This window comes from Mobula hypostoma, chromosome 10 (genome assembly GCF_963921235.1).
Source record: "Mobula hypostoma chromosome 10, sMobHyp1.1, whole genome shotgun sequence".
NCBI lineage: Eukaryota > Metazoa > Chordata > Chondrichthyes > Myliobatiformes > Myliobatidae > Mobula > Mobula hypostoma.
This window is the reverse complement of record NC_086106.1, coordinates 81,384,896-81,407,802: the sequence shown is the minus strand read 5'-3', so window position 1 is coordinate 81,407,802 and position 22,907 is coordinate 81,384,896. Positions and strand designations below refer to the sequence as shown.

Below are 22,907 nucleotides of genomic sequence, written 5' to 3'. Positions count from 1 at the left end.
GTTAAAGCTGATCCTGGAGATATGTTCTTAGCGTGAAGATGTTAGTATGGAAGTGTTAGCATGTACCATCTGGGTACATCACAGATTTTTCTGTCAGCCAGATAATTGTGTGTTTTTTTTTGGACCCTGACCAAAAGATAAGTGGTTGAGAGGTTGCAAATGCTGGAGCGTCTGTGAAGACCAAAGGGACAATCAACTTTATAGACTGAGGCCCTGCATCAGATCAGAATGCAAAGGGGAACTAGCCTCTACAAAGAGGTGAGGGAGAAGGAGCTGGCAGGTGACTGGGGGGATCCAGGTGAGAAACAGTTCATGGCCAGATGAATCCAAGGGAGGGAAGGAGAGATGAAGATAGCTAGGGAGGCAATAAAAATACTGGAATCTGAAAGGGAAGGTTTGACCAGTGAAACCAGATAAGGGAAGGATGCTGGACAGATGGGAACTATGGGGGAAGGGTTAGCAGACTAAATGGAGTGAGTGTGTCGGTGGAACCAGGTGGGAGAGGGGGTTTGCAATGAATGGGATGTGTGAGAAGAGCTAAGTGGAAAAGGAGGAGAGAGAAAGGAAGAGAAGGGGCACGTTACCTGAAATTGGAGGATTCAGTGGTCATGCCTTTGAATTGTAGACTACTCAGTCAGAATATAAGGTACTAAGCAACACACATAAAATGCTGGAGAAACTCAGTAGGTCAGGCAGCATCTATGAAAATGAATAAACACATCGGTGTTTCAGGCCGAGACCTTTCATCAGGACTGGGAAGGAAAAGGGAAGAAGCTAGAATAAAAAGGTGGTGGGGGAAAGAGGCCAAACTAGAAGGTGATAGGAGAAGCCAGCAGAGTAGAAGTACAGGGCTGGAGAAGAAGGAATCTGATATGAGAGGGCAGTGGACCATGGGAGAAAGGGAAGGAGGAGGGGCACCAGGGAAGGTGATAGGCAGGTGAGAAGAGGCAAGAGTGGGGAACAGAAGAGGGAAGGGGGAGGGAAAAAGAAAAGAAAAATTACCAGAAAAAACTGATGTCCATCAGTTAGGTGCTTCCTAGATGGAATTTCAGGCATTGTTCCTCCACCCTGAGAGTGGCCTCATTATGGCAGAATAGGCAGCAATGGCCCGACATGTTGGGATAGGAATTAAAATGGTTGGCCACCAGGAACTTCTCTTTTGGCAGATGGAGCGAAGGTGCTGGACAAACTGGTCCTCCAAGACGAAGTGGTGTTTCTTTAGTTTGCATTTGGCCTCACTCTGGCGACGGAGGCAGCCAACATCTGATAGGCAGGTGTGGGAATGGGGAGGGTCATTGAAACTGCTTGCAAGGAGAAGCTTTTGATGATCAATGTGAACAGAGTACGGGACTCAGCAAACTGGCTGCCCAGTCTGCCGGGGGGATAGTGGGATTTAGGCATTTCCTTCTAATGGCCTCATAGTACCTAATGAAAATCCCAAGTAATAGGGTGTCAGTTTGCCATACCAGTCAAAAGGCAGCAGTTCCAACAGCACAATGTTCCCTCAGTCAGTCTGGGGCTTGGTAAACTGTTTTATTATTGTCGCACTTGCTGAGATACAGTGAAAGGTTTTTGCCTTGCCTGCCATCCATACAGACTACATTGCGGTAGTATACGGGAAACAATAACAGATTGCAGAATAACAGAATATTGCGGCACAGTACAGGTGCTTCTGCCCACAATGCTGTGTGGACCTTATAACCTACTCCAAGATCAACCTAACCTCTCACTCCCAAATAAACTTCTCATTTTCTATCATCTGTGTGCCTATCAAACAGTCTCTTAAATGTCCCTAATGTGTCCGCCTCTATCAACACCCACCACTGTTTGTGTGAAAAAAACCTACATTCGACACCCACCCTATACTTTCCTCCATCGCCTTAAAATTATGTCCCCTTATGTTAGCCATTTCCACTTTGGGAACAAGTCTCTGGCAATTCACTCGATTTATGCCTCTTATCTTATACATCTCTATCAAGACATCTTCATCCTCCTTCACCCCAAAAGAGAAAAGCCCGAGCTCACTTAACCTATCCTCATAAAACATGCTCTCCAATCCAGGCAGCACCCTAGTAAATCTCCTTTGCACCCTTTTTAAAACTTCCACATGCATCCTGTAATGGCACAATCAGAAATGAACAGAACATTGCAAGTGTGGTGTAACCAGGGTTTTATAGAGTTACATTACCACACAGCTTTGAACTCAATATCTGAACTAATGAAGACCAATACACCATATGCGTTTTAACAACAACTTTGAGGTGTTTATGGACATGGACCTCAAGATTATTCTGTTCTCCACACTGCTAAATATCCTATCATTAATCTTGTATTCTGCTTTCAAATTCAACCTTCCAAAGTGAATCACCTTACACTTTTCTAGTTAAACTCCCTCTACCACTTCTTTGAGGAGGATGCAAAGAATATCATGGACGAAACGAATATCTAACAAGGATGTCATGAACAGAGCAAGCACAAAAAGAGAAATAATGTACGAGATCATGAAAAGGCAACATGACTTCATTGGACATGTGATTAGGAAAGAGTTAGAATGCACGGTAATTATGGGAAAGATTGAAGGGAAGAAAGCAAGAGGAAGGCAAAGACAAATGATGATGGAGACAGCAGCCAGAGAACTGAAAATGAATACAATGAATTGATCCACTTGACCCCAAAACAAGAGTGTGTGGGCCATGGCAGTCAAAGCTCAAACTGGGCACGGCACCTGATGATGATGACGACGACCACTTCTCAACCCAACTTTGCATCCTAACAATGTCTCGCTGTAACCCTGGACAACAGTCTACACTACTGAAAATACCATCAACCTTCATGTCAACTGCAAACTTACTGAACCTCCCTTCCACTTCTTCATTGAGGTTTTATAAAAATCACACAAAAAGCAGGGGTCCCTGAGAAGAGCAGTATACCAGATGGAGTGTTACAATTGCAAGGAAGGAGATGGAGTATACCAGAGAAAGTGCAGTGCAGGCAGACAATAAGGTGCAAGTCCATAATGTGGTGGATTATGAAGTCAAGTGTTCACTTTATCATTCTAGGTAACTGTGCAATAGTCTCATAACAGCAGGACAGATGTCCTTGAGCCTGGTAGTATGTGCTTTCAGGCTTTTTTATCTTCTGCCTGATTGGGGGGTGGGAGGAATGTCCAGGGTGGGTGGGGGTCTTTGATTATGTTTGCTGTCATACTGTTATACAAGGGCATCGAGAAGAACCACAATCTTCTGTATCAGTGCTGAGGGAGTCAGTAAATTTATGTCCAATGGATAACCATGATAATTGGTCAATAGGTCCAGTTACACAGGTTTCACTTTAATTGCGGAATGAAAGAAATTGAGAGCTGGTATTTTAACAGCACAAACATTTTAAGTTAATAACACTCAGTTTTAGTGGCTTAGATTGTGGAACAGTGGCATAGTGGGTGAATTCAGTGGTATGTAATGGGACAATGAATAAGACTTTGTGAAAGCTGATAATATACTGAAACTGGAGTTGGTGTATTATTGTCATGTGTACCAAGATAGAGTGAAAAGACAGTCCTGCATACCATTCACACAGATCAAATCATTACACAGTGCACTGACGTACGGCAGAGGAAAAGCAGCAACAGGATAAAGTGCAACAGCCACAGAGAAAGTGCAGTAACGTAGTGCTTTGCATCAACACTCCCTGTCAGTCGAGAAATGTTACAAAAATCACAATAATGTTGATTCAGGCAAGGTGAGAATACCAATCATCTCTGTACAGATGCTGGTGATACACCAAAATGAGAAAAAAACAATTGAGTCAGATGTGTAGGTGGAACTTTATTTCATGCTGATACAGCAAAGCTTCTGTGAGAATATGCAAATCGTTTCATTAGATTTTGCACAATGGCTCTTATTTAGACCAAGGATCTTCCTGTCTCTATATTCCTGAAGCATCTCCAGCACCTCTCTCTACACCAGCAGAGAAAGATCTGCCAATATCTTTTATAAACCCACCAGCTCCCACAGTTACTTTGACGACACCTCCTCCATCCTGTCACTTGCAAGGATGCCATTCCCTTTACTCAGCTCCTCCATCTCCACTGCATCTGTTCTCATGACAAGCCTTTCCATTCTAGGTAATCCAAATTGTCCTCCTTTTCAGAAAAAGGAGTTCCTCTCCTTTGCTATCAACATAGCCCTCAACTGCATCTCCTGCATATCTGCCCTCACCCCACCCCCTATTGACATAACAGGGATATAGTTCCCCTTATCCTCACTTGCCATCTCACTAGACTAATCATCCAACACACCATTCTCTGCAACATCTGCCATTTCCAACAGTATCCTGCCATCAAGCACATCTTCTCCCCTGTCTACACCACCCTCTCTGCAACTCCCTTGTCTGCTCTTACCTGCAGGCACTTATCCCGGTAACCGAGCTAAATGGTACACTTGCCGCAAATACCTCCTCCCTCCCTCACCACCATTCAGGGCCCTTCCAGGTGAGGCAGCACCACTCGTGCAAAACCATCAGTGTCATGTATTGCACCTTGTATTTCCAGTGCGGCCTCACCTACAATGAGACCTACTGTACTGGGGGAAATTGCTTCACTGAATGCCTGTTTTGTCATGTCCCAGCTTCACACATTATTCCCTTTATTCTTGCTTTCTCACCCTCCTGCCTTTCCCCTCTCACCTGGATTTGTCTACTCCTCCCCCTCCCCCTCCCCCACCATTTTGTTTGGTTTTTGTCCTCCTCCTTTCTGGGTCTCAGCCCAAAACATTGACTGTTTGTTTCCCTCCATAAGTGCTACCTGACCTGCTGAGTTCCCGCAGCATTTTGATCCAGTCTTCCAGCATCTGCAGCCCCTTTTCTGACTTGTGTGCAGAAATTTTACTTCATCCTGCATTGTTACAGGCTGCATAGAATACATCCTGCACAATTCCACTGAACTATACATTTTTCTAACATATGCATGGTGAGTGGCTTAGGCCTAAAAAAGTACACTAAACCACTGTGAAGTGGGATCAGGTCAATTTTATGCAAGTCTTCACAGTCCAGCAGCAAGATTTTGTCATCTCTGAGGTCCTAAACATTGTGCACAATACAACAGGTCCTGCATGTAAAATGCACTCAAAGAATATTCCTCTATATCTTCCACCAGTAGAAGGTAGCAGCTGGGCTGCAAAAAAGGTGATAAGGAAGATGATCTGGAGGCAAGGAGATTGCAAAGCAGACATGTAAACGAGTTGTGGCCCAGGATGAACTAAAAGTCCAATTCCTGGTCTGAGCAACATGAGCAGGGTAGAGTTAGGGTTGTGAGTCAGAAAAAGACCAAAAAATTCTTCATAAGCAGAACTTATCTGCTAGAATTTTGACTCCTCTGTAAACCCATGCCCAAGATGGCAGCACAAAAAAATGGTTGGCACACAGAATGCAGTGTCACCCCTTGAATCTTCAAACCCCACCCCTAATAAAAATACATAATCTTTGAACAGGTTTTCTAAAATGCTTCACTTACTTCAGTCTGTCTCTGTTATACTTTTATTAATGGTAAATCAATGAATAACTGTAAATAAGCAACAGGACACATTCTTTTTCCCCCCAAAAAAAGTTCATAATTATTGTTACTAATTCAATAATCAATGATAATCTCTGCTCAAAATTACCATGACAAGTGAGAAACTGTTTTTAGAAGATTATCGCCAATTTGGGCACATGCTCTCAAACCTCTGATCTGGGGCAAAGGAAAGCAGCATCTATGGGTCATAATTGAGGCATCAGATCATAGCAGCAAGTAATACAAATGCAGAAGGATTACAAACCTGGCACAATTAATGTTGTCCAAATCGAGAGATGGAAGGGCCAGGAGGGCTGAATGAAGAGTCAGGGGTTTTCATTGCTGTGTGTAGGTGGGTCTGCATGATCAATAATTTGGGGCATATAGACATCCCATTCCAGCCCAATTATTAAAACCCATTTATCCCAGAAGGAACCAATGATAGTCACTCTCAGGTCAACTGGGTGGGTGCTCCAAAGTGAATGCTGTATGGACAACAGTGTCTAAAACAGAGATCATAGTTGGTGCACAAAGCTAACTGAACCCAGGAGGTCTCAGGTCAAAATGATCCAGCTGCAGTCGTAGTCACAGCTTGTCCAGAGTGAAATCAATCTAACCAGCGCAACACAGAATATACAACACTGCATAAACTGTTTGGCCCAAGTTTCTTCAGGCTTCCAGCACCCTCTTGTGGGCATCAGAGGCTTTGACATAGATTTCAACTATGTTGAACACACTAAAACGCCGTCATGTTCAGTCCTCGTGCCAAGTCAGGTTCCCCTCAAAAGATATAAAATTTCATCAAAACTTTATTTGAAACAGCCTAGAAATTGACTGTGCCAAGGATGAGATAAGAGCAGCACAGTTCAGGGCCGGACTGGGCGCAACAGGACTTGGCTGCAATCTGATAAGGCTGTCAGGCTTTGAAGGCCCATTCTCCATGGTGACCAGACAGCTGCTGCCATGTTAGAAGAGGCAAGCTGTGTGAGGGACTGAAGAAGCTCCTAAATTCACAAGGAGAATCAGAATCAGGTTTACTAGCACAGACACAATTGTGATACAAGTTGTTTTGCGGCGGCAGCACAGAGCAAGATGTATAAATTATAAGTAAATAAAGCAAAAGAGGAATAACGAGGTAGTGATCATGATTCATGGCCTGTTTAGAAATCTGATGGCTGATGGGGAGAAGTTTTTCCTAAAATATTGAATGTAGCTCTTTAGCCACCTGAAACTTGTTGTGACTGATGAACTAAATGCCAGGGAGTAAGTTTTATGAATTTGGAGAGGTGGGGAATTGGGAGTAGGGGGTCTATGGTAAGATCAGCTGCACACCATTCAATGTAATTATGGGAACTAGATACACACACACACAAACTATTAAGCACAGGAGCTTTTACTCCATCTACACTGAGCCACAAACACTCCCATCTCCTGCACCCTCACTCATCAAACCTCCAAACGACAGGCAATGTAAGAGTGACTCAAGGCCTTCCTCATCACCACCACTGAACATCCTTCACAGTGTAGAAATAAATCAGATTAATGCAGAAACTTCTGCACATCTTGAAAGGGTGCTGACGTCACACATTCCAGGTCAACAGGTACAAACAAAATCTTGATTACTGGTCATCAGATTAATGTTTAATATTCAGTCTCTTTGCAGCAGACCACATGATTGTGAAATAATCACACTGGTGCCAGAGCTGCCACACTGCTCTGACAAAGATTGCATACAACATCCAAAGTGAAATTACTCTTTCCTGGTTTCTTTCACTGCTTATTCTGCTCCTATAATAGCACGGCAACATACATGGGCAGCCCAGCACAATACTTGCTGATTTGATTTGATGCAAACAGCACATTTCATTGTGTCTTTCAACATAAATGTGACAAATAAAACTAATCTAATCTCTAAAGGAAAAACTACAATAGGGCAGGGAATGAGGCCATACGCTGAGATAAAATGCTTGCTCTACATTACCCATTCTTCAAGAATTCCCTCAATCCAAGTAACAGGAATTGAGAAAAGCATTTGAACTGCAAGGAAGATGCCACAATACAGGCTGAGTGAAACAACAGAAAATCATCCGTTGTGCTCTATTAATGCAAAGGTTTTAAGTTAACTTCGACTGGACACTCATAGAAACATAGAAAACCTACAGCACAATACAGGCCCTTCGGCCCACAATGCTGTGCTGAACATATAGTGTCTTTAGAAATTACCTAGGGTTACCCACAACCCTCTATTTTTCTAAGCTCCATGTACCTATCCAAGAGTCTCTTAAAAGACCCTATCGTATCCACCTCCACCACTGTCGCCAGCAGCCTATTCTACACACTAACTACTCTCTGTATAAGAAAAAACTTACCCCTGACATCTACTCTGTACCTACCTCCAAGCACCTTAAAACTGTGTCCTCACGTGTTAGCCATTTCAACCCTGGGAAAAAGCCTCTGACTATGCACATGAACGATACCTATCATATTACACACCTCTGTCATGTCACCTCTCATCCTCTGCCACTCCAAGGAGAAAAGGCAAAGTTCACTCAACCTATTCTCATAAGGCATGTTCCCCTAACCAGGCAACATCCTTGTAAATCTCCTCTGCACCCTTTCTATAGTTTCCGCATCCTTCCCATAGTGAGGGGACCAGAACTGAGCACAGTACTCCAAGTAGGGTCTGACATTACCTCTCGGCTCTTAAACTTAATCCCACAGTTGATGAAGGCTAATGCACCGTATGCCTTCTTAACCACAGAGTCAACCTGCGCAGCAGCTTTGAGTGTCTAGGGACTCGGACCCCAAGATCCCTCTGATGCTCTACACTGCCAAGAGTCTTATCATTAATACTATATTCTGCCATCATATTTGACCTACCAAAATGAACCACATCACACTTATCTGGGTTGAACTCCATCTGCAACTTCTCAGCCCAGTTTTGCATCCTTTCAATGTCCCACTGTAGTCTCTCACAGCCTTCCACACTATCCACAACACCCCCAACCTTTGTGTCATCAGCAAATTTATGAACCCATCTCTCCACTTCCTCATCCAGGTCATTTATAAAACCCACGAAGAGGTCCCGGAACAGATCCCTGAGGCATACCATTGGTCACCAACCTCCATGTAGAATATGACCAGTCTACAACCATTCTTTGCCTTCTGTTGACAAGCCAATTCTGGATCCACAAAGCAAGGTCCCCTTGGATCCCATGCCTCCTTACTTTCTCAATAAGCCTTGCATGGGGTACCTTGTCAAATGCCTTGCTGGAATCCATATACACTACACCTACTGCTCTACCTTCATCAATGTGTTTAGTCACACTCTCAAAAAATTCAATCAGGCTTGTAAAGCACGACCTGCCTTTGACAAAGCCATGCTGACTATTCCTGATCATATTATGCATCTCCAAACATTCATAAATTCTACCTCTCAGAATCTTTCCCATCAACTTACCAACCACTGAAGTAAGACTCACTGGTCTATCATTTTCTGGGCTATCTCTACTCCCTTTCTTGAATAAGGGAAAAACATCTGCAACCCTCCAATCCTCTGGAACCTCTCCCATCCTCATTGATGATGCAAAGATGATCACCAGAGGTTCAGCAATCTCCTCCCTCCCTTCCCACAGTAGTCTGGGGGTACATCTAGTCTGGTCCCAGAGTCTTATTCAACTTGATGCTTTCCAAAAACTCCAGCACTCTTTCTTAATGTCTATATGCTCAAGCTTTTCAATCTGCTGCAAGTCCTCCCTACAATCAGCAAGATCATTTTCTGTAGTGAATACTGAAGCAAAGTATTCATTAAGTACCTCTGCTATCTCATCCAGTTTCATACACACTGTTCCGCTGTCACACTTGATTGGTCCTATTCTCTCACGTCTTATCCTCTTGCTCTTCACATACTTGTACGGTTTTCTTTAATCCTGCTTGCCAAGGCCTTCTCATGGCCCCTTCTGGCTCTCCTAATTTCATCCTTAAGCTCCTTCCTGCTAGCCTTATAATCTTCTAGATTCCCATTATTACCTAGTTTTTTTGAACATTTCCTAACTTTTTTTTTCTTCTTGACTAGATTTTCAACAGCCTTTGTACACCATAGTTCCTGTACCCTACCATCCTTTCCCTGTCTCAATGGAACATACCTATGCAGAACACCAGACAAGTATCCCCTCAATATTTGCCACATTTCTGCTGTATATTTCCCTGAGAACATCTGTTTTGCTTCCAAGTTCCTGCCTGATAGCTTCATATTTCCCCTTACTCCAATTAAATGCTTTCCTAACTTGGCTGTTCCTATCCCTCTCCAATGCTATGTTAAAGGAGATAGAATTGTGATCACTATCTCCAAAATGCTCCCCCACTGAGAGACCTGAAACCTGATGAGGTTCACTTTCCAATACCAGATCAAGCACAACCCCTCCTCTTGTAGGCTTATCTACATATTATGTCAGGAAATCTTCCTCAACACACCTAACAAACTCCAACCCATCTAAACCCCTTGATATAGGGAGATGCCAATCAATATTTGGGAAATTAAAATCTCCCACCACGACAACCCTGTTATTATTGCACTTTTCCAGAATCGCTCCTCGATGTCCCTGTTACTATTGGGTGGCCTATAAAAACACCCAGTAAGAGTTATTGACCCCTTTCTAACTTCCACCCACAGAGACTCCGTAGACAATCCCCCCATGACTTCTTTCTTTCCTGCAGCCGTGATACTATCTCTGATCAGCAGTGCCACGCCCCCACCTCTTTTGCCTCCTTCCCTGTTCTTTCTGAAACATCTAAAGCCTGGCACTCTAAGTAACCATTCCTGCCTCTGAACCATCCAAATCTCTGTATTGGCCACACCATCATAGCTCCAAGTACTGATCCAGGTACGCTCCAAGTACGCTCATCCACTTTGCTCATGATGGTTCTTGCATTAAAATAGACACATCTCAAACCATCGGTCTGAGCACGTCCCTTCTGCCTATCCTCCCTCACACACTGTCTCCAAGCTTTCTCTATTTGTGAGCCAACTGATCCTTCCTCCGTCACTTCAGTTCGGTTCCTACCCCCCAGCATTTCTAGTTTAAACTCTCAATAGCCTTAGCAAACCTCCCTGCCAGGGTACTGGTCCCCCTCGGATTCACGTGCAACCTGTCCTTTTTGTACAGGTAATTCCTACCCCAAAAGAGGTCCCAATGATCCAGAAATCTGAATCCCTGCTCCCTGTTCCAATCTCTCAGCCACATATTTATCCTCCATCTCACTCTATTCCTATACTCAATGTTGCGTGGCACAGGCAGTAATCCCGAGATCACTACCTTTGAGGTCCTGCTTCTCAACTTCCTTCCTAACACCCTGTAGTCTGTTTTCAGGACCTCCTCCCTTTCCCTACCTATGTCATTGGTACCAATATGTACCACCACCTCCGGCTGTTCACCTTCCCGCTTCAGGATATCGCGAAAATTAGAAAACTTCCGTGAAATCTCATGGATATTTTTTCCTTGGTGCATTAGTGTAGACCGTACTGCTTGAAATCCTTAACCATTGAATTCCAATCTGATTAACTTGTTATGTGCAATATCCTCAGTGGCTGGGGTTACAATGCTGACTCACCAGCCCTGTTGGGAACAAATAGTTTCTAGATCATGGAACTGCAAAACAAAAACATAAAACTCTGGAAGCATGTCACATAACATCCTTGGGATCAGAGACAGAGTTGATGTTTTAGGTGAAGGATATTTATCTGAACTCAAAGATCACTCACAAGAAAATACTGAGGTTGTGAAGGAAACGGTTCAAGTTAACAGTTCAGGGCATCATTCTTTAATGTGCTAACCAGCGCAGTAGGCTGGGCGCAACTAGGTGTTGAGCAGTCTGGGATCTCCCAGCTGATCTCTGGTGTAATATACTGGAGCTAGAATTGGTTTGTGGAGGAGCATTTTGTTTGCACTAGAGACTACGATTAACTAAGCTTCACACATCAAAGTTGCTGGTGAACGCAGCAGGCCAGGCAGCATCTCTAGGAAAAGGTACAGTCGATGTTTCAGGCCGAGACCCTTCGTCAGGACTAACTGAAGGAAGAGTTAGTAAGAGATTTGAAAGTGGGAGGGGGAGGGGGAGATCCAAAATGATAGGAGAAGACAGGAGGGGGAGGGATGGAGCCAAGAGCTGGATAGGTGATTGGCAAAGGGGATATGAGAGGATCATGGGACAAGAGGCCCAGGGAGAAAGAAGGGGGGGGGGAGAACCAGAGGATGGGCAAGGGGTATAGTCAGAGGGACAGAGAGAGAAAAAGGAGAGAAAGAATGTGTGTATAAAAATAAATAACGGATGGGGTACGAGGGGGAGGTGGGGCATTAACGGAAGTTAGAGGTCGATGTTCATGCCATCAGGTTGGAGGCTACCCAGATGGAATATAAGGTGTTGTTCCTCCAACCTGAGCTTCTTGTGATAATCCTCTTCGTGAGGGAGTCTCTGGTCATACACCTCTCCTCAGTACTCCTACTTCGCCTGTTCTCAGGGTCTGCCTTTTCCACTGGACTCAGTTTTGCATGCTAGTCTTCCTTCAGCACTCGCCGCTCACTTCAGTTGGCTGGGTCGTGCAGCAGACCATGACAAAGTCTCTATTACCTGCTGGCCTATAAGACCACGTACCCTGGACTTAACGTCCTTACTGAAATAAATATTATCACATGGAGAGGGGTTTTGACAAAATATACATCACTCATACAACAGCTGATGAAAAGCCTGACTTAGCCAACTGGAAATCCCAAAAAAATTAGGTTTTCTAGATATTAGAATCATTCTTAAAAAATAACTTACTGTAAAAAAGTATAGTTAAAATTTGAAATATAAACTAACACCACTTCAAACCATAAGAATGACTTTAAACATATAACTAAACTTAAATTCAGTGAAATAAAATGTAAATTTCTTTTAGCTTGATTCCTTGGGTGTTAAACGAATGGCTGAATCTCTCATGTGTACTGAGCAAATGAACCATTTTAGGTGCTGGGAAGCAGCACAACTTTACACGCTGTTGCCAGACCCCATGAACAGTGCAACATCAGATTGCTATTTGGAAAAGCCCATCTTGAAAGAGCTAGCATTTGTCCAGGAACCTTTTGTTGATGGCTTTAAGATAAGAGAAATGACCGCAGTCTTGTGCAGAACAATGCTATTTCTGTTTAAACTGGTTATCATCTCTTAGCCGGTAGGAGGTTATCCATGCAGAGACAGACCCCCAATGGGTCACAGATATCAAATCAAGGCTAAAGGAAGAGGGTTGCATTGATGTCATAATTACATTAAAAAGTTTGTGTTACATTAACCATACAAAACCTTGAGCAAACATTTAAAATACCCAATAAGCCTGATGAAATTACAATTACTGAGAAACCAGACAGATGTCACAGTGTCCTACAGTAATACTTTGGTTTTCACCAGCAAGCGATTTCCTGAGCTCTGGTCAGTAGCAAGGTTCCCTTGATGAATAACTCAGTTTATGTGGAGCTATCTCCTTACAATTTCACTTGCAGATTTTTGCATTAGTCAGTTTGCAATAAGGCAAGAAAAGAACTTGCAATGATGAACAAAGAGCATACATATAATTATCTGCCATGCAGCCCTTCTTGCCATTTATCACTATCTATATTCTTCTAAACACACCAACATGAATGTCTCATGTTGGCTATGCTCCCAGTAATGTGGCAAGGTGCAGCTGCTACCATCTATAAAAGGTAAATGCCACAAATGATAATTAAACTTGTTCAAACTAACACCCTGGATTAAACCTACCTGTGTGAATCCTTCGATGTGCTTTTAAGTGAGAGCTCTTTGTATACACTTTATTACATCCCTCGAAGTCACATTGGTGGACACGTCTCCGTTTCGGGTCAGGTGACTCAGATCTCGGCAATCGTCGAATTCCATGCAGACTCTGAGCACTACAAGAGGCAGGACGTGAAGGTAAATAGTTGTCACACACATGGAACAAGTAATAAGTAACAACTTTAACAGCACAGACAACAACAGACAAGGTTGATTTAATAGTTCATACAGAAATGTGGTTGCAGGCTATCCAGGACTGGGTGCTCAATATTCCATGTTCCAAATTTCCAAAAACTGGCAAGGACATCATCAAAGAAAGATTTGTGGAGTGTGTCCCAGATTGCTTCTTCAAACAGCATGTTCCAGAACCAAGCCAGGAATAGGTTATTTTAGATATGGTCGCGTCTATTGATGAAGGATTAATAAAGAAAGCTAATGGTTAATGATGCACAAGAAGGCAGTGACCATACTATGATATAATTTCAGGTATTGTTTGAAGGTGAACTCCACAGGACCAAAACCACTCTCTTCAACGTAAATAAGGGCAATAGTGATAGTATGAAAGTGGAGTTTCTAAGGTAAAGTAAGCCAAGAAACAGATCAGTGGATGAACAGTGACAGATTTTCAAATAGATTATTGCGAACAATCAGCAAAAATTATTCTCAATTACAAAGAGGGATTCCATGAGAAAGAGGTACAATCTGTGGTTAGCAGAGGTGGTGAAGAGTAACATTAAATTAAAAAGGAGGGTAGACAAAGTGGCAAAGACTGAAAGTTTTTAGGATCCAGCAGTGAAAGATGAAAACGCTCTGAAGGGAGAGAACTTGAGAGAAAATTTGTGTGTAATATCAAATAAACAGAAAGAGGATGAAAAAGGAGGCTAAGGCAAGTGTAGGACCTCTACATAATGAGGCCAATGAATTTATAACAGGACAAGGAAATTACTCGTCTGCTAAATGAATATTTTGTATCTTTTAGCTGAAAAGCACTACTAATATTCTTAAAATAACAAATGAGCCTATTTCAACAAACAAAGAGGAACAGAAAAAAAATCTCAATCACAAGTGATAAAATAGGCTAAAGACAGACAAATTACCCAAGACCCAGTGGCCTGGAACCAAATAAGGAAACTATAGACCAGTTAGTAGTCAATAAAGAGGAAATAACCAATCAATGAGAAAAAACTGAATATAATCAAACTAGACAACAGATAAACCATATTTGACAAAACATGTCGGGGGAGTGGACAGAAGGGGACCTGTGGATGTCGTGTATTTATTACCAAAAGGTATTTGCAAGGTGTGAATAAAAGGCTAGTGTGTAAATTAAAACTTCAAGGTATTGGAGGACGTGTTACATGGATTGCGGACTGGCTGCCACGAAGCAAAAAAAAAGTTGAAATAAATGTGCAACACACTCAAAATGCAAGAGGAACTCTGCATTAGGCAGCACCTATAGAAGGAAATGGGCAATCGATGTTCTGGGCCGGGAACCTGATCAAAGGTCTTGGCTCAAAACAGTAACTATTTATTCATTTCCATAGATGCTGCCTGAGCTGCTTGGTTCCTCCAGTATTTTGTGTATGCTGCTCAAAATTTTCAGCACTTGCAGAATCGCTAGTTGTCTGGAATAAAATGTGTCCTTTTTCAGGCTGAAGGGTTGTAATTAGTGCAGTATCCCAGGGATCAGTTTTTGTCCCTCAACTGTTCACATTAATGACACAGAGAAGGGAACAAAACATACGGTTTTCAAGATTGCTGATGCTTCAAAAATAGATGGGGAAAGATATTTATGATGAGGACATTGTGATTCTTCAATGGGATATAGCTAGACTGAGTGACTGGAGATATAGCTACCTTGAGTAACTAGGGAAAAAACTGACAAATGGAGCTTAATGTGGAGAAGGACAAGGCCATGGACTTCAGTAAAAGGAATTAAACAAAGTATCCAAATGAGTGAAATTCAAAGAGATCTAGATGTTCTCATGCATGGATCATATAAGGTTAGCAGGCAGGTCCAACAAGTTGTTAAAGAAGGCAAACAGCATGTTGGCTTTTATTGTGAAGGGGTTGGAGTTTAACCATAGGGAGCTTTTGTTACAGTTGAACAGGGCGTTGGTGAGGTCACACCCAGAATACCGAGTACAGTTTTGGTCCCTTACCCAAGAATGAACATAATAGCACTGGAAGCAATCCAAGGAAGGTTCATCAGATTAATTCCTGGCATATCAAAAGAGGCTAGATGATTTGGGTATTGTATTGCTTGGAGTTTAGAAGAATGAGGGATCTTTATTCAAGCATATAAAATCCAAAGGAAGCTTGACAAGAGCAATTGCTGGACGTATTTACACGTCAGTGAGTCACAAACAAGAGGACATTTCTACAAGATACTGATCATTTAAAACAGTAATGTGTTTCAATTCATTTTCTCAGAGGGTGTGAATCTCTGGAATTCTCTGTCTCTAAGATCAGTAGAGACAATATCAATAGATATATTTGAAAGATTGAGTAACGGAGGGTTATGGGAAACTGGCACAGAAGAAGAGGTGAAGTGAGCATAGGTTATACAGTCATAAATCACAGAAACAGGTCCTTCGGCCCAACTCCTCCATGACGATGGTGTTGCACAACCTCACCTGTTTAATCCAGTCGTTAGGCATCTATATTTATAAAATCATCAGTCTTTACTTACCTGAAAAAGATCACCACCAACAGGGGGCAGCGAGGACTTCTACTGGGAAATTATAATACATTCTATATGACATAAATAAATTGACTGCAATGTACAACTGGTGAACAGACCAACTTCCTTCTGAAGTAAATCGGCCAGCAAACTCCTTACTGATGCTTTACTGCTCGTAGTTAAAGCTGACGACAGATGGAGGTTTCTGAAACCCATTTATCCCGGAAGGCTTTATCATTTGGGAGGGGTTTGCCGTCGCTGCCTCTCCTCCTCCTCTTCTAATTGTGGGGAGTTTGTCAACTCTAGAACAGGTTTCAGTTTTGGAATGATGGCCCATTGAACAAAGATAACAAACAGGATGCTAATGATCAATAACATAATGCGTTGAATGAATTAAACTGATCAACTGAAACAGAAATGGGTGTAGAAAGAATCAAACTGGGCAGAGGACAACCAAACTAAAAGGTGATGGTGTGGCAGATGTGACAGTTTAACCTTCAAACCATCAATTCTTACACCATGGCAAGAGTGAGCATAGCAACAAGACAAAAGGTGGTAATCCTGCATCAGCAAGGTCTCTCTCAAGCAGAAATTTCACACCAGACAGGAGTTTCAAGATGTGCTATCCAAACTCTTCCAAAGAAAAGGGGAAAGTTGAGGACCAGAAACACAGTGGTTGGAAATGGAAATGGAGTGCAGCAGACGAGAGATACATCAAACTGGCGTCTAACTTGGAAGAAGCCTAGCACTGCTATCAGCTCTGAAATCACAGAAACCACTGGAACCAAAGTACTGTCTTGTCAGAAGTGGCCTCATGGAAGAGTTGCTGTCCAATAGCTATTCCTTCCTCTAAAGTGGAAACAAAGCCAAGAGGCTCACCAATGCACAAAATATAATGACTGGGGTGATTAACGATAGGAGCAAGTGCTCTGGACTGACAAGTCAAAATTTAAAATTTTTGGCTCAAACAGGAGGCAGTTTGTCCACAGAGGAGCTGAAGAGCGCTACATGGTCGAGTGTCTTCAGCCAACCGTAAAGCACAATGGAGGTTCCCTACAGGGTTGGGCCTGCATTTCTGCAAGTGGAGCTGGTGATCTGGTCAGAATTAACAGGATCCACAACGCTGGGAAGTACAAGCAGATTCTCATCCATCACATAATACCATCACAGGGTGGTGTCTGATCGTTCCCAGCTCCATTCTGCAGCAGGACAATGGTCAAGATCGTAAAGAAGAACACGCGAGTTCTGCAACAGGCAATACGGCCTCCACAGAGCCCTGATCTCAACATCATCGAGGCTGTCTGGGACTCCTAGAGAGAAAGATGCCAGCGAGACAGCCAAAGTCTGCAAAACTGTGGCAAGTTCTCCAAGATGCTTGGAACAACCTACCAGCCTATTTTCTTATAAAACTGCAGCACAGTGTACCCAAGAGAATTGATGCAATTTTAAAAGCAAAGGGTAGTCACACCAAATATTGATTTGATTTAGTTTTTCACTATTTACTGCTCTTTGTAGTCATTTTTGATATTTAGAAACTTGTAATTTCATTATTTTTGAAAGCATCTTCACTTTATGGATTTTTTCATGTGCCTTTAAGACTTTCACACAGTACTGTACAAGGAAAATGAAAACAACGCATATACCACTTTCAGCCACAGTACTGATCAGAAACAACTTTAAACTTCCACTGAATTATTCAGACAGCTCACTTAATTAAAACAGGAGATGCCCTAGTAAAGTAAACAGAAGAAATGTTGTTTAACACTAAAAATAGAAATGGAGGTCTATGAATGAGTGATCAAGTTGCATCTCTGAACCATTACTGAACTCTCAAGGAACCCATTCATTAGTGGTTCAGTTATATTTGGCTTAAAACTGCAGAGCCTTGTCTTTGTAGTCTTTGATACAAGTGTGTGCATTATTGTCAGACGTGGTGCAATACACACAGCTTTCTGAACAACTGTTGCTTCTGTGTGACCTGGTCCCGCAAATGGGTGTGGTGCACTTGTGACTTCATAATGGGGGCCTGTTGCACTGTGGCAAGGCGTGGCAAGCCAGCGCTGATCAGAAGGCCAGCAGCTGACTCACTGCAGAAACTGAGCAATTCCTCGGAAGTATCAGGCTGGTGGGCCTGGAGTCTCAAAATGGCCAACTCATCTGAATTAAAGTAAAACTCAGTGAAATATGTAAATTCATCCAAAAAAAGTCAGTTTACAATCCTCATTAGAAACATGTGGAGATGAAATGAAATGTTGCCCTCTATTTATACAGCACCTTCAAAGGCACGTTGTTGGCACATGGCCAAATGGTTCAGGCGTTCGTCTAGTGATCTCAAGGTCGCTAGTTCGAGCCTCAGCTGTGGCAGTGTGTTTGTGTCCTTGAGCAAGGCACTTAACCACACATTGCTCTAGTGTCTGTGCAAGGAGTGGCGCCCCACACAGACTTCCAACTTGTGCCTTGGAAGGCATGAAAATGCCCGACGCAGGCCCCCCGTGGTCTGAGTCAACATTTCTTCCCCTCCCTTTCAAAGGCAGATTCTTTGTCAGCTTCAAACTTAATGGGGGAGGAGGGAGTGTGGGAGAGGGCAAATTCAATCTGAATGTCAAACTGGATAGGCTGGACAGAAATTAGAAAGCATTCCTGAACCCCACCCCCACACACACAGGATAGTGGAAATTCTATCATTTAACCCAAACCCTATGGTGTCAGTGATACGATAATGAAGCTGTCATAATTTCACCGCAATGGAACTGATGCTACTCAATATTCACATCTTCTGTTCAACACCTAAGCACTGCCACTGTGAAAGGCATAGATGACAAAGAATTCAACCTATGAGTAACCGATAAAAATGTTATAAAGCATGTGTGTATATATACTCCATGCTCTTAAAAAGATTGTAGGAACTCCTTAATTTCATTAGGCAGAATTCATGCAGTCTGTTAAGTTCAGAGTGTATGTTACATGTTGCATTCTACGTTATTACGTTTTGGGGCGGGGCTTTTTAATAAATATACAACATAGCCATTTGGGTGGTTGGAATAAAGTGTACGTGAGAAGTAATTACACTCATGACGATTGTTGACACTCTTACAAGAAAGAACTTTGCCAAGTGTCAATACTTTCCAATGAAGCCTCATTTTTCCTTTTTGACCAGTTTTCTTCTTTCTCTTTCAGAAAAATTGATTCCTTGCTCATATGTGGTTCCATGGAAGTTGCTATCCAGCACCCTTCTGCAGAGCCATCACTGCTGGGGTTGCAGGAAGGTCACTTGCCTGCCAAGACATGATAGGCCAGCCATTCTCCTGCTTGCACAGACAGACTTGCAGGGACCAAAAACCTCAAGTGCTTTATCCTTCCCTGAAGCAGTGAGGCTGCAGAGTACAAGCAGATGGTTCCCTTACTTGCCATGGTCAGGAATAATTTAAGGCAGATTGGCAAATGAAGTTGTATCCTTTCAGCTGGTAAGTGGAATTCATATAGATAAGTGTAATGGTCAGCAGGAACATGGTGGGCCAAAGGCCTGTTTCTATGCTACACACTCTAGGACCCACCGTCTACCTCCCGCATTTTGTGTGTGTTGTGACTTGATGCTATTTGTTATTTTCTTATTGTGTCCACAATTTCTCAGTTTGGTTGCCCTCTAATGTGCATCTCTAGGAATTACTTCACTGCTGAGACAAGTGGCAAGGACTAGATTCTGCTGAGAAAAAAAAACACAGAACCTGATCCAACCACAGCCACCCTGAACCTAACTCAAACTCAGGAATGGATTCCAGGCCCGTTCGGCTTAGATCCAGTGAGGAAACTCTATTTTGTAAAAAAAATGAAGCCCATGGTGCACTGACTTATCTGTTGCCCCAGCTCATCTGAAGGACCCAGGCAACTTGATGTGTTTACCAACAGTCTACCACTATCATGAGTTATGTCCATGTTTATGAGAGACAACCACTCCTGGCCGTTCCCTTCACACTCTGGCTCAAACACTCACCCATATGGATCATCAAGCAGGCGAGACGGATCAATGGGCCACACAGAGTCCTCCCTATAGAATTGGAAGAAAATAACACCGCTCAGTCACATCATAGCTCATAACCCACTGCGCACACATTATTGGGGATTTTCTCCAAGCAGTAAACACTCAAACAAAAATCTTACATATATGACTTCTAAATAGCTGTATGCATCTAGAAGCCAGCTGTGCTCTAAAGGTACTGTGGTCGTTTGCACTCAAAATTAGTGTGCAACTTTTTTTTTTAATAGTTAATGCCAACTACCAAGGGTTATCTCCATGTTTATTAGAGACACACCAAACACCAACCACTCTTGGCTGTTCCCTTCACAAAAGATCCAAAAAGAAAGTACTGTCCAGCTAGTGGAAAATACAAATTCCTGACTGTTTGGATTATATGGCAATACGTACAAATTAATTCAGGCAGCACAAAACACACAAAAGCAGAGCCAAGACAACTAAAACTGCTGAGCACACTGGTCTTGCATACTGGCAGCTGGCATCTTATAAATGTACAACAGAAGGCAACAACAGTGTGAGTACTTACTCTCTCCCTGTGCCTGACATGTTGAGAATGGCAGAGGTGCTCTCATGAACACCGTCGAAGGACATGCTAGGGGAGTCATCATCTTCTTCACTGTCAGTTTTAGTCTCCATTGGGGATATGGGACTCTGATCGATTCTCACTGCAGAAATAAAAATCAAGTTACATTGAATAACCAGATAGAGAGAAACAAAACACCAACTTGCTTTACCCTTTCATAGACCCAGAATGATCACAGTAAAGGCTACAAAGTCCATGATGCGCAGATTAAAAGCAAGCTCACGATAGTGTACAAAGCTTTGAAGACTTTGGATGGGAGAAGTAGAATGATGTTCCATTAATAAATACAGTGGATTCCAGTTAACTGGGACACATCGGGACCAGTACATTTTGGGCCAATTAAGTGGCTGCCCCAATTAGCCAAAGTTCCATGAAAATAGTTTTAAAAGGTTTCCCCCAAAAAAAGAAAAACTACTTTTTAACTGAGTAACAAATTATGTATTTCAATGAAATAGAAAACAAATTAGAACACCACCAATATTTTTGGCAGTTGTCCTCATATCCAACAACGGGAAACCTGTGCAGGAAAGTTTTAGAAGCGGAAAAGCTGTTGCACTGAGGCAGTTCCATTCACTTGACTTCAGACATCTGCGTAAAGTGGGATGAGTAGTCATCACAACTAAAGTCTTCCCTGGTTGCAGTGGATGACCATGTCATCTTCTGTACCTCGTCAGGCCCTTCACTCTCCACGTAGCTTTGCAGAACCACCTTCTGAGTTGATCTCGTCTGTTCAGTCCACCAGAGGAGACTTCGCATGCTGAGACAGGCATGTCCCTATTTCATTGGGATATGACACCCGCCAGCTACTTTCACCTAGTTTAGCCCACCTGTCGAAGCAGTATATGGGACCTGGCCACTGCCACGTGCAAACAGCTACTTGGAGCCACAGGTGAGAGCTGAGTGTCTGGTGGGGACCAAATGTAACATTCAAGGTGATTGCCGATACCTTCAAATTCTTCATAGTTCTCGACTTGAAGTAGTGAAATCATTTCATTTTTCAGTCCTGACCGTTTCTTGCATTTTTCCAAGTTTGAATGCTTGAAACCACAGTGAGCAATATAGTTTTATATTGTCTTACTGCTCATTTCTTAGCAACTATCAGGGACAAAAATCACTGCTTTTTAAACACAAACACACACAACTGAAATGATTTTAAAATTCCTGAACAGCCCTGAGTCTCAGCCTGAAATGTCGACTGTTTGTTAATTTCCATAGATACTACTTAATCTGCTGAGTTCCTCCAGCATTTTATGCATGTTGCCTTGAATTTCCAGGATCTGCAGATTTTCCCGTGTTTGTTATTTAAAAACCGTTTGCTCTACGCACAGTATAATGTCTAACAGCCACACTGTGTGCATGCAACTGACACTTGTTAGAAAATGTTCAGCAACAGTCTCTTGCCCCAATTAAGCAGCACATTGCCCCAAATAAATGAAAGGAATCCCAGATATTTTTTGATTAGTTTTTGTTCTTTAAGAATTGTCCCAAATAAGCAGCTGACCCGATTAACAAATGGCCCAATTAACCAGAATCTACTGTACTTCAATTCCTGAACAGATTTTTTTTTAAGTGATGGGTGAAAAAATACAGAAAAGAATGCAAGGCAAGCTTCCTTCTGCAGGTAGAGACTAAGATGACCTGCTGTGGGGATGCTGCAAAGTCAATCGGGGATACCAAATGGGAATGGATAGGCATTTGATGGATATCTGTAACATGCAGAGGCGGTGGAAGGAGCAGAGGGGTGGCTAGATTATTCCATGAAGGATCAGCATGGCTCCATTTTTCCCAGAATCATGGTTTTCCAATTTGTTCAGCCTTGATTTCCTACAAAAAAAAACTTTCCACCAACTACACCCTAAATTAACTTACAACATTTCCAAAGCTGGCAGTATCCTGAACTAAAGTAATTTCTTGCCGACTGTCTGGATTAAGCAAGTTATGTATAATTTATTGTTCTGGGTCAGGAATTATTTAAACCTGCCTGTTCCTTTAAGGTGTAAAGATCACGTTATGGTAGATTGAAAGATTTTGTTTCAGAGGATGTGTGGCTGGATGACTGTTGCACTGAAAATTTACAACACCAGATACACCTCATATACCGTCTAGGTAGTCTCCAGCCCCTTGGTATGAACATAGAATTCTCCAACTTCCAGTAATTCCCTCCCCCTCCCTTCCCCTATCTCTATTTCACTCTGCCCCCTCCCCCAGCTGCCTATCATCTCCCTCTTGGTTC

At 42.6% G+C, this 22,907-nt stretch overlaps 1 protein-coding gene across 8 annotated transcripts in view; it reads right to left on the bottom strand.

The window, feature by feature from the left end:
* The window catches only part of klf8 (Kruppel like factor 8), a 190,439-nt gene that overhangs the window by 11,450 nt on the left and 156,082 nt on the right, over positions 1-22,907 (bottom strand). For all 8 annotated transcript variants that reach the window (XM_063060723.1, XM_063060720.1, XM_063060721.1 and 5 more), the window contains 3 exons: positions 20,618-20,756; positions 20,050-20,103; positions 13,343-13,491 (listed from right to left, as the gene is read on the bottom strand). In XM_063060723.1, coding sequence (XP_062916793.1) covers positions 13,343-13,491; positions 20,050-20,103; positions 20,618-20,756 — 342 coding nt within the window. The remainder of the gene's footprint in view (positions 1-13,342; positions 13,492-20,049; positions 20,104-20,617; positions 20,757-22,907) is intronic.